The 12181-nt window shown below is 56.7% G+C and overlaps 1 protein-coding gene across 3 annotated transcripts; it reads right to left on the bottom strand.

Moving 5' to 3' along the window:
* Positions 1-5124: 5124 nt before the first annotated feature.
* Positions 5125-12090, bottom strand: LOC135288530 (cytochrome c oxidase subunit 6B1). Of its 3 annotated transcripts, none has more exons than XR_010351598.1 (5): positions 11935-12090; positions 10436-10553; positions 7795-7895; positions 5334-5447; positions 5125-5147 (listed from the first exon to the last, which is right to left on the bottom strand). XR_010351598.1 is itself a non-coding variant. In XM_064401918.1 (5 exons), exons 2-4 carry the CDS (start codon positions 10539-10541, stop codon positions 5394-5396), a joined length of 261 nt encoding a protein of 86 aa, XP_064257988.1. In that variant the 5' UTR covers positions 10542-10553; positions 11935-12090; the 3' UTR covers positions 5224-5287; positions 5351-5393. The 3 variants fall into 3 exon arrangements, 2 of the variants coding, with proteins under 2 accessions (XP_064257988.1, XP_064257987.1); XM_064401918.1 differs by lacking the exon at positions 5125-5147 and adding an exon at positions 5224-5287 and having other exon boundaries at positions 5351-5447; XM_064401917.1 differs by lacking the exon at positions 5125-5147 and having other exon boundaries at positions 5322-5447.
* Positions 12091-12181: the final 91 nt, after the last annotated feature.

Here is a 12181-nt window from a genome sequence, read left to right as displayed (position 1 = left end):
CCTCAGGGACACCCAGAGTGACCACGGTGACACCCAGAGTGACCTCAGGGACACCCAGAGTGACCTCGGGGACACGCAGAGTGACCACAAGGACACCCAGAGTGACCACGGTGCCACTGGGAGTGACCACAGTGACACCGGGAGTGACCGTGGTGACACCCGGAGTGACCACAGTGACACCCAGAGTGACCTCGGGGACACCCAGAGTGACCTCGGGGACACGCAGAGTGACCACAAGGACACCCAGAGTGACCACGGTGCCACTGGGAGTGACCGCGGTGCCAGCGGGAGTGACCACGGTGACACCCAGAGTGACCTCGGTGACACCAGGAGTGACCTCGGTGACACCCAGAGTGACCTCAGGGGCACGCAGAGTGACCATGGGGACACCCAGAGTGACCTCGGGGACACGCGGAGCGACCGCAGTGACACCGGGAGTGACCTCGGGGACACGCGGAGTGACCACGGTGACAGCGGGAAGTGTCCCCAGGGCCGCTGCCGTGAGTGGGACACGGGGCAGGGACACGGGCTGGGGGCGGCTGGGCCTCGGCGGGTCCTTCATGACCTCCCCGTGTCCGTCCATGACGTTCTCGTGTCTACCCATGACCTGTGTGTCCATCCCCGTGTCCACCCATGACCTGTGTGTCCATCCCAGTGTCCACCCATGACCTGTGTCCATCCATGACCCAGTGTCCATCCTTAACCTCTGTGTCCATCTTTGACCTCTGTGTCCATTTCTGTGTCCACCCCAACCCCTGTGTCCATCCCAGTGTCCATCCCTGTGTCCATCCATGACCTGTGTGTCCATCCCAGTGTCCATCCCAGTGTCCATCCATGACCTGTGTCCATCCCAGTGTCCATCCCTGTGTCCATCCATGACCTGTGTGTCCATCCCAGTGTCCATCCCTGTGTCCATCCATGACCTGTGTGTCCATCCCTGTGTCCATCCCAGTGTCCATCCATGACCTGTGTCCATCCCTGACCCAGTGTCCATCCTTAACCTCTGTGTCCATCTTTGACCTCTGTGTCCATTTCTGTGTCCACCCCAACCCCTGTGTCCATCCCAGTGTCCACCCATGACCTGTGTGTCCATCCCAGTGTCCATCCCAGTGTCCATCCATGACCTGTGTGTCCATCCCAGTGTCCATCCCAGTGTCCATCCATGACCTGTGTCCATCCCTGACCCAGTGTCCATCCTTAACCTCTGTGTCCATCTTTGACCTCTGTGTCCATCCCTGTGTCCACCCCAACCCCTGTGTCCATCCCAGTGTCCACCCATGACCTGTGTGTCCATCCCAGTGTCCATCCCAGTGTCCATCCATGACCTGTGTCCATCCCAGTGTCCATCCCAGTGTCCATCCATGACCTGTGTGTCCATCCCTGTGTCCATCCCAGTGTCCATCCATGACCTGTGTGTCCATCCCAGTGTCCATCCCAGTGTCCACCCATGACCTGTGTGTCCATCCCAGTGTCCATCCCAGTGTCCATCCCTGACCCAGTGTCCATCCCAGTGTCCATCCCTGACCCAGTGTCCATCCTTAACCTCTGTGTCCATCTTTGACCTCTGTGTCCATTTCTGTGTCCACCCCAACCCCAGTGTCCATCCCTGTGTCCATCCCCGTGTCCATCCCTGACCCCTGTGTCCATCCATGACCTCTGTGTCCATCCCTGTCCATCCCTGACCCCTGTGTCCATCCCTGACCCCTGTGTCCATCCCTGACCCCTGTGTCCATCCATGACCTCTGTGTCCATCCCTGTCCATCCCTGACCCCTGTGTCCATCCCTGACCCCTGTGTCCATCCATGACCCCTGTGTCCATCCATGACCCCTGTGTCCATCTTTGACCCCCGTGTCCATCCCTGTGTCCATCCCTGTGTCCACCCCAACCCCAGTGTCCATCCCTGTGTCCATCCATGACCCCGGTGTCCCCCCTGACCCCTTGGTGACCCCTTGGTGACCCCTTGGTGACCCCGCTGTCCCCCCGTCCCCCCTGACCCCTTGGTGACCCCGTGGTGACCCCTTGGTGACCCCGCTGTCCCCCCGCAGCCCCCCGGTCCCCCCCGGCCGCTGGCGCCGCCCCCCGGCCCCCCCGGGAGCTGCACACAGGTGAGGAGGAGGAGGAGGAGGGGAGGAAGGTCAGGATGGGAGGGGAGGGGAGGAAGGGGAGGATGGGAGGGGAGGGGAGGAAGGTGACGATGAGGATGGAATGGGATGAAGGTGACGATGAGGATGGGATGGGATGAAGGGGAGGATGAGGATGGGATGGGATGAAGGGGAGGATGAGGATGGGATGGGATGAAGGGGAGGATGAGGATGGTGGTGGTGGGAAGGTGATGGTGGATGAAGGTGGGGGGGATGGTGATGGTGGTGGTGGTGGTGGGATGAAGGTGATGAAGATGAAGGTGGGATGAAGACGGGGAGGATGGTGATGGTGGTGGGATGAAGGTGATGGTGGGATGAAGACGACAAGGATGATGACGATGAAGATGGTGATGGTGGGATGAAGACAATAGTGGGATGAAGATTATGAGGATGATGATGAAGAAGGTGGCGGTGGTGGGATGATGATGATGGTGGTGGTGGAGGGATGGGATGAAGATGACGATGATGACGATGTTGGGATGGTGGGATGAAGATGATGGTGGTGGGGTGGTGTGATGCGGATGATGGTGGTGGCATGATGAAGATGATGATGATGGGATGATGACGATGATGATGGTGATGGGATGAAAATGATGATGATGATGATGATGGTGGTGGGACAATGAACAGGATGATGATGATGATGATGATGGTGGTGGGATGATAACCATGATGATGATGATGATGATGGGATGAAGATGATGACGATGATGATGTTGATGATGATAATGACATTGATGATGATGGGATGATGATGATGATGAAGATGATGATGATGGGATGATGATGATGATGGGATGATGATGATGATGAAGATGATGATGATGGGATGATGATGATGATGGGATGATGATGATGATGATGATGAAGATGATGATGGGGTGGTGGGATGATGATGATGGGGGGATGATGAAGATGATGATGATGATGGGATGAAGATGAAGATGATGATGATGATGATGAAGATGACGATGATGGGATGATGATGATGATGGGATGATGATGATGATGATGATGATGATGATGATGATGATGATGAAGATGATGATGATGGGATGATGATGATGATGGGATGATGATGATGACGATGATGAAGATGATGATGATGATGATGGGATGATGATGATGATGGGATGATGATGATGATGATGGGATGATGATGATGACGATGATGAAGATGATGATGGGGTGGTGGGACGATGATGATGGGGGGATGATGAAGATGATGATGATGATGGGATGAAGATGAAGATGATGATGATGATGATGATGATGATGAAGATGATGATGATGGGATGATGATGATGATGGGATGATGATGATGATGATGGGATGATGATGATGATGGGATGATGATGATGGGATGATGATGATGGGATGATGATGATGATGGGATGATGATGATGATGATGGGATGATGATGATGACGATGATGAAGATGATGATGGGGTGGTGGGACGATGATGATGGGGGGATGATGAAGATGATGATGATAACGACGGTGATGAAGATGACGATGACGACGATGACGACGATGACGATGATGAAGATGACGATGATGACGATGACCACAACCACGGTGGCCTCAGAGTGACCCCAGCCCGTGTCCCCCCAGGTCGCCTGCTGGAGCCACTGGGAGCACTGGGAGCCCCACTGGGAGCCCCACTGGGAGCCCCACTGGGAGCACTGGGAGCCCCACTGGGAGCACTGGGAGGAGCCCTCGGAGCTCCACCGGGCGGACTGGGAGCACTGGGAGCTCCACTGGGAGGACTGGGAGGGCAACTGGGAGGACTGGGAGGACTGGGGGGACTGGGCGGACTGGGAGGGCCACTGGGAGGAGCCCTGGGTGGGCCACTGGGAGTACTGGGAGGAGTGGCAGGGGGGCCACTGGGAGCACTGGGAGCCCCACTGGGAGCACTGGGAGCCCCACTGGTGCCCGGCGCCATCTTGGGGCCGTGACTGGGCTGGGGACAATAAAGCCACTGGTGTCACCTGGGGGTCACTGGTGTCACTGGGAGGGACTGGGGGGCAACTGGGAGGGGAACTGGGATGGAACTGGGAGGGACTGGGAGGGGACTGGGAGGGGACTGGGAGGGGACTGGGAGGGACTGGGATGGACTGGGATGGACTGGGAGGGACTGGGATGGACTGGGAGGGACTGGGAGGGGACTGGGAGGGGACTGGGATGGAACTGGGAGGGACTGGGGGGGACTGGGAGGGACTGGGATGGAACTGGGAGGGGACTGGGAGGGACTGGGATAAACTGGGAGGGACTGGGGGGTCCCAGGTGTGGGGACACCAGCTCTGCCCCCATTGAAATCCATGGGAGGGGTTTGGGGGTCCCAGGTGACATTTGGGGGTCACAGGCGACACTACAAGGGTCCCAGGTGACAATCAGGGGGTCCCAGGTGACACTGGGGGGTCCCAAATGTGACAAACTCCTCTGTCCCCAAATTGAGTGCTGCCCCCAAATCCCCCCACAATGTCCCCAAATTGTCCCCAGAGACGAGGGCCAGGCCCAGTTTTTAACCCTTTATTGGCGGTGCCACCATGCGTCCCCTGGGGGGGTGACAGAGGTGTCCCCAGGGGGTGACAGAGATGTCCCAGGGGTGACAGAGATGTCCCTGGGGTGACAGAGATGTCCCAGGGGTGACAGAGATGTCCCTGGGGTGACAGCCGTGTCCCCAGGGGTGGCAGCCGTGTCTCTGGGGTGACAGAGGTGTCCCCAGGGGTGACAGAGGTGTCCCTGGGGGGGACAACCATGTCCCCAGGGGGGTGGCAGCCGTGTCCCCAAGGGTCACAGCCGTGTCCCTGGTGTCACAGCCGTGTCCCCAGAGTCACAGCCCTGTCCCCAGGGTGACAGCTGTGTCCCCAGGGGGTGGCAGCCCTGTCCCTGGTGTCACAGCCGTGTCCCCAGAGTCACAGCTGTGTCCCCAAGGGTGACAACTGTGTCCCCAGGGGGTGGCAGCCCTGTCCCTGGTGTCACAGCCGTGTCCCCAGGGGTGGCAGCCGTGTCCCCAAGGGTCACAGCCGTGTCCCTGGTGTCACAGCCGTGTCCCCAAGGGTCACAGCCGTGTCCCTGGTGTCACAGCCATGTCCCCAGGGTGACAGAGATGTCCCCAGGGGTGTCACAGCCGTGTCCCCGGTGTCACAGCCCTGTCCCCAGGGGGGTGACAGCCCTGTCCCTGGTGTCACAGCCGTGTCCCCGCCCTCCCGGTGGCCTGTCCCCGGTGTCACCGCGCTGGGCACGCTCAGATCTTGCCGGGGAAGATCCCCTCCTCACGGGCCTCGTCCCACGCCGTCACCTGGGGACACAGGGGACATTGGGGACATTGGGGGACATTGGGGACATTGGGGACACTGGGGACACTGGGGACATTGAGAGCAGTTGAGGACATTGTGGGGATTGAGGACATTTGGGACATTTGGGACACTGGGGACATTGTGGGGTTGGGGACAGTGGGGACATTGGGGGGTTGGGGACATTGGTGATCTTGGGGACACTGAGGACATTTGGGACATTGAGGGGACAGTGGGGACATTGTGGGGTTGGGGCACTTCAGGGACATTGGAGGGGTTGGGGGACATCGGTGATCTTGGGGACATTTGGGACATTGAGGGGGCGTTGGGGGCTTGGGGACATTTTGGAGAGCTGGGGACACTGTGGGGATGTTGGGGACAGTGGGGGAATTGGGGACATTGTGGGGGATTGGGGACATTGAGAACATTTGGGACATTGGGGGGGATTGGGGACACTGGGGACAATGAGGCCATTTGGGGACATTGGGGGCTGGGGACACGGAGGGGACATTGTGGGATTGGGGCACTTCAGGGACATTGGGGGGTTGGGGACATCGGTGATCTTGGGGACATTTGGGACATTGGGGGTGATTTGGGACATTGGGGACACTGGGGACAATGAGGGCATTTGGGGACATTTGGGACATTGGGGACACTGAGGCCATTGGGGGGTTGGGGACACTGTGGGGACATTGGAGGGGTTGGGGACATTGGTGATCTTGGGGACATTTGGGACATTAGGGAGGGTTGGGGACATTGGGGACATTGAGAGCGGTTGAGGACATTGGGGGCATTGAGGACATTTGGGACACTGGGGACATTGTGGGGCTGGGGACATTGAAGGGACATTGAGGACATTTGGGACATTGGGGGTGACTGGGGACAGTGGGGACAAGGAGGGCATTTGGGGACATTGTGGGATTGGGGCCATTGGGGGGCTGGGGGACACTTGGGGACATTTGGGGACATTGGGGGTGTTGGGGACATCGAAAAGGATTGGGGGGATTGGTGACACTGGGGACAGTGGGAATGGTGGGGACATTTGGGGACAGGGAGGGGACACTGGTGACACTGGGGACACTGGGGACACTGGGGCCATTGGGGGGTTGGGGACATTGTGGGGACATTGGTGACCTTGGGGACATTGGGTCACTTTGGGGACACTGGGACCATGACTCACCCAGGAGATGGGGACACCCTTGGGGACATTTGGTGACAAAGGGGACATTTGGTGACTTTGGGGACACTGGGGACTCACCCAGGACATGGCACACCCTTGGGGACACTTGGGGACATTGAGGGGGACTGGGGACACCGGGGACATTTGGGGCCAGGGAGGGATTGGGGACATTTGGGGACACAGGGGCCGTGACACACCCAGGAGGTGGGGCACTTTGGGGACATTGGGGACATTTGGGGACACTGTCACTCACCCAGGAGGTGGGGCACTTTGGGGACACTGGGGACATTTGGGGACATTTGGGGACACTGTCACTCACCCAGGAGGTGGGGCACTTTGGGGACATTGGGGACATTTGGTGACACTGTCACTCACCCAGGAGGTGGGGCACTTTGGGGACACTGGGGACATTTGGGGACATTTGGGGACACTGTCACTCACCCAGGAGGTGGGGCACTTTGGGGACATTTGGGGACATTGGGGACACTGTCACTCACCCAGGAGGTGGGGCACTTTGGGGACATTTGGGGACATTGGGGACACTGTCACTCACCCAGGAGGTGGGGCACTTTGGGGACATTTGGGGACATTGGGGACACTGTCACTCACCCAGGAGGTGGGGCACTTTGGGGACATTGGGGACATTTGGGGACACTGTCACTCACCCAGGAGGTGGGGCACTTTGGGGACATTTGGGGACACTGTCACTCACCCAGGAGGTGGGGCACTTTGGGGACATTTGGGGACATTGGTGACGCTGTCACTCACCCAGGAGGTGGGGCACTTTGGGGACATTTGGGGACATTTGGGGACACTGTCACTCACCCAGGAGGTGGGGCACTTTGGGGACATTTGGGGACATTTGGGGACGCTGTCACTCACCCAGGAGGTGGGGCACTTTGGGGACATTTGGGGACATTGGTGACGCTGTCACTCACCCAGGAGGTGGGGCACTTTGGGGACATTTGGGGACACTGGTGACACTGTCACTCACCCAGGAGGTGGGGCACTTTGGGGACATTGGGGACATTTGGGGACATTTGGGGACACTGTCACTCACCCAGGAGGTGGGGCACTTTGGGGACATTTGGGGACACTGGTGACACTGTCACTCACCCAGGAGGTGGGGCACTTTGGGGACATTTGGGGACACTGGTGACACTGTCACTCACCCAGGAGGTGGGGCACAGCGATTTGTACACGCGGAAGTACCACTGGCACGGGCTGGCATCGGCCCCGCGGGCGGCCATGGCGCGCTGGCACCGCTGGAAGTCTGGGGACACAGGGGACACTGACGGGACATTGGGGACACTGAGGGGATTGGGGACAGTGAGGGGACATTGGGGACACTGAGAGGATTGGGGACATTGGGGACACCGAGGGGACATTGGGGACAATAGGGGATTGGGGACACTGGGGACACCGAGGGGACATTGGGGATTGGGGACATTGGGGACAGCAGAGACACGGGGGACACTGAGGGACTGGGGACACTGGGGACATTGGGGACACTGAGGGGACAGTGGGGGATTGGGGACAATAGGGGATTGGGGACATTGGGAACACTGAGGGGATTGGGGACACTGAGGGGACAGCAGAGACACGGGGGACACTGAGGGATTGGGGACATTGGGGACACTGAGGGGACATTGGGGACACTGAGGGGACAACGGGGGATTGGGGACAATAGGGGATTGGGGACATTGGGGACACTGAGGGGACAGTGGTGGCATCAGCACCATGGGCGGCCATGGCGTGCTGGCACCGCTGCAAGTCTGGGGACAGAGGGGACATTGGGGGGGTTGGGGACACTGAGGGGACAGCAGAGACACGGGGGACACTGAGGGGACATTGGGGGATTGGAGACACTGAGGGATTGGGGACATTGGGGGGACACTGAGGGGACAATGAGGGGATTGGGGACACTGAGGGGATTGGGGACATCGGGGGATTGGGGACATTGGGGACACTGAGAACATCGGACAGATCAGGGACGTTGGGGACACTGGGGGGATTGGGGACATTGGGGGGATTGGGGACACTGAGGGGCACTGGGGACACTGAGGACATCGGACAGATCAGGGACGTTGGGGACACTGGGGGGATTGGGGACATTGGGGGGATTGGGGACATTGGGGGGATTGGGGACATTGGGGGGCACTGGGGACACTCAGGACGTCGGACAGATCAGGGACGTTGGGGACACTGGGGGGATTGGGGACATTGGGGGGATTGGGGACATTGGGGGGCACTGGGGACATTGGGGGGCACTGGGGACACTCAGGACGTCGGACAGATCAGGGACATTGGGGACAGCAAGGTGACAACGGTGACATCAAACCCACCCGAGCCGTTTTAGCGAGTCCGGGGGGGTCCCAGGGACGCCCAGGTGACATCGAGGGGACCTTGGGGACATTGGGGGCGGGGCCAAAGTGACACCAGCCCCTCCCAGCCCCCACGGGAGCCCAAACCCCACATCTGGGCATTTTGGGGGCAATTCTTGGGGTTTTTGGAGAGAATTTCAAGGATTTTGGGGATAAAACCCCAAATCTGGGCATTTTGAGGCAATTTTTGGGATTTATAGAAGGAATTTACAGGGTTTTGGGGATAAAAAATCCAAAATTTGGGGATTTTGAGAGGAATTTTTGGGCTTTTTGGGCCCCCCAGGCGGATTTTTGAGATAAACCACCCAAATTTGGGCATTTTGGGGCAGATTTTTATGAAAACTTTTTGGGGAATTTTGGGTTTTTTTAGGCACCTCAGGCAAATTTAGCAGCTAAAAACCCCAAATTTGGGCAATTTTTGGGTTATGTAATAGGAATTTTGGGGATTTGGGTTTTTTGGGGGGATTAAAAAACCCCAAATTTGGGCATTTTCTGGGAATTTTTGTGGCAATTTTTTGGGGAATTTTTGGGTTTTCAGGGCCCCTCAGGTGGATTTTGGAGTTAAAAAACCCCAAATTTGGGCACTTTTTCCGTTATTTTATGGGAATTTTGGGGATTTTGGGATTTTTTCGGGGACCCAAAACCCCAAATTCGGGCATTTTGGAGCAGATTTTTGTGGGAATTTTTGAGTTTTTGGGTTCCCTCAGGTGGATTTTGGAGTTAAAAAACCCCAAATTGGGCATTTTTGGGGCATTTTTTGGAGGGAATTTTTTGGGTTTTTTTGGATTGTTCAGATCCTCAGGTGATTTTTGGGGTGAATTTGGGGGATTTTGGGGTGAATTTGGGGGATTTTGGGGTGAATTTTGGGGATTTTGGGTGCGTACCGAGGTAGTTCTGCCAGCAGTTGCGGGTCTGGTTCTGGCTGGGGAAGCGGGGAGAGCAAACCCAAATTTGGGCATTTCGGGGCCGTTTTTTGGGGTTTTTTTGGGGGAATTTCGGGGTTTTTGGGTTCTTTAGGATCCCCAGGTGTGTTTTGGGGTGAATTCCGGGGATTTTGGGTCCGTACCGAGGTAGTTCTGCCAGCAGTTGTGGGTCTGGTTCTGGCTGGGGAAGCGGGGAGAGCAAACCCAAATTTGGGCATTTCGGGGCCGTTTTTTGGGGTTTTTTTGGGGGAATTTCGGGGTTTTTGGGTTCTTTAGGATCCCCAGGTGGATTTTGGGGTGAATTTGGGGGATTTTGGGTGCGTACCGAGGTAGTTCTGCCAGCAGTTGCGGGTCTGGTTCTGGCTGGGGAAGCGGGGAGAGCAAACCCAAATTTGGGCATTTTGGGGCCATTTTTTGGGGTTTTTTCACGGGAATTTCGGGGTTTTTGGGTTCTTTAGGATCCCCAGGTGTTTTTTGGGGTGAATTTGGGGGATTTTGGGTCATACCCAGGTAGTTCTGCCAGCAGTTGCGGGTCTGGTTCTGGTTGGGGAAGCGGCTGTCGAACGGAGCCGTCTTGTAGCGCCCCAGCTTGGCCCGGATGTCCTCGGCCATGGCTAATTAGCCTAATTAGAGACACTCATTAACTCCCCCGCTCATCAATCCCCTTCCAAGGAGCGTTAATTAGCACCCCAACTCATTAATTTGGTGTAGAGAGCGTTAATTAGTAAAAAAAAATGGGGAAATTTGAGTTATTTTAATTAATCTCAGCCCAATAAAACACAATATTAGCTCATTAATTTCACTAATTAACACCAAATTAACTAATTAATAACCTCTCTGCCTAGCTTAATTAACTACCAGACTAATATATTGACTAACAATCCCCTAGAAATAATTAATTAATTAACTCAGGGGCTAATTAACCACAAAAACCCAAAAAACACGAAAGGAAATATTTACAAAAAAGACAATGATCAATATTAATTGCCACCTCATTAATTAATTAGCGCTCTGAGCGACTAATCAGCTCCTCCTGGCTGTAATTAGCCCAGCCTGGGTTAATTCATTAATTAATTAATTCCAGGCTGGAGCAAAAATTAGGAGGAAAAAAAATGCGATAAAAACTAAAAATTGAATATTGGCGTTAATTAACGGAATTAATTAATGGCCTGAGTGTTAATTAGCAGCGCCAGGGAGGAGCAGGAGGCTCTCAGGGTTAATTAGCCAGCCCTGGGTTAATTAGCCCCACCCTGCATTAATTAAGGGGAGAAATGAGGAAGAAAACGGCGCCACCAGTTCAAACCAGTCCAAACCAGTAACACCCAGAGCAATCCCAGTTCAAACCAGTGACACCCAGTGACCCCCAAAGCCATCCCAGTTCAAACCAGTGACCCCCAAACCCCTCCCAGTTTATCCCAGACCCCTCCCAGTTCAAACCAGTAACTCCCAGTCCAAAGCAGTTACCCCCAAAACCCCTCCCAGTTCAAACCAGTCCAAACCAGTGACCTCCCAGACCCCTCCCAGTTCAAACCAGTGACCCCCAAGCCCCTCCCAGTTTATCCCAGTCCCTCCCAGTTCAAACCAGTAACTCCCAGTTACCCTCAAAGCCATCCCAGTTCAATCCCAGTGCCCTCCCAGTTCAAACCAGTGACGCTCCAGGGCCCTCCCAGTTCAAACCAGTGACCCCCAAACCCCTCCCAGTCCATCCCAGTCTCTCCCAGTTCATCCCAGTAAGCACCAGTAACCCCCCCCAGACCCCTCCCAGTCCCTCCCAGTTCAATCCCAGTCCCTCCCAGTCCCCCCCAGTCCATCCCAGTATGCCCCCAGCGCTCCCAGTCCCCGCCAGTCCCCCCCAGTGCCCCCCAGTCCCCCCCAGTGCCCCCCAGTCCCTCCCAGTCCCTCCCAGTATGCCCCCAGTCCCTCCCAGTCCATCCCAGTCCCCCCCAGTGCCCCCCAGTGCCCCCCAGTCCCCCCCAGTCCCTCCCAGTTTCTCCCAGTACGTCCCAGCTCTCAAAGTCACTTTCAGCCCCGCTCGCCGCTCGCCGGAACCAACGAGTCACGCCGGAAGCGACGGAGCGCCGCCGGAAATGACGTCACTAGAAGCCACAGAGAGCCGCTCTCAGGCCGGAGCGTCTCCTCCGGGAGGAAAAATGGCGGCGAGGCCGAGGCGCGAGTCCGCCGGAAACGGCGCCAAAACACCGGAAAAGCGCCGTTAGAGCCCCAAAAGCACCATTTTCTACCCCAAAATCCCC

This window comes from Passer domesticus, chromosome 33 (assembly GCF_036417665.1).
Source record: "Passer domesticus isolate bPasDom1 chromosome 33, bPasDom1.hap1, whole genome shotgun sequence".
In the NCBI taxonomy this organism is placed as follows: domain Eukaryota; kingdom Metazoa; phylum Chordata; class Aves; order Passeriformes; family Passeridae; genus Passer; species Passer domesticus.
This window is presented reverse-complemented; position numbering and strand designations above follow the sequence as displayed.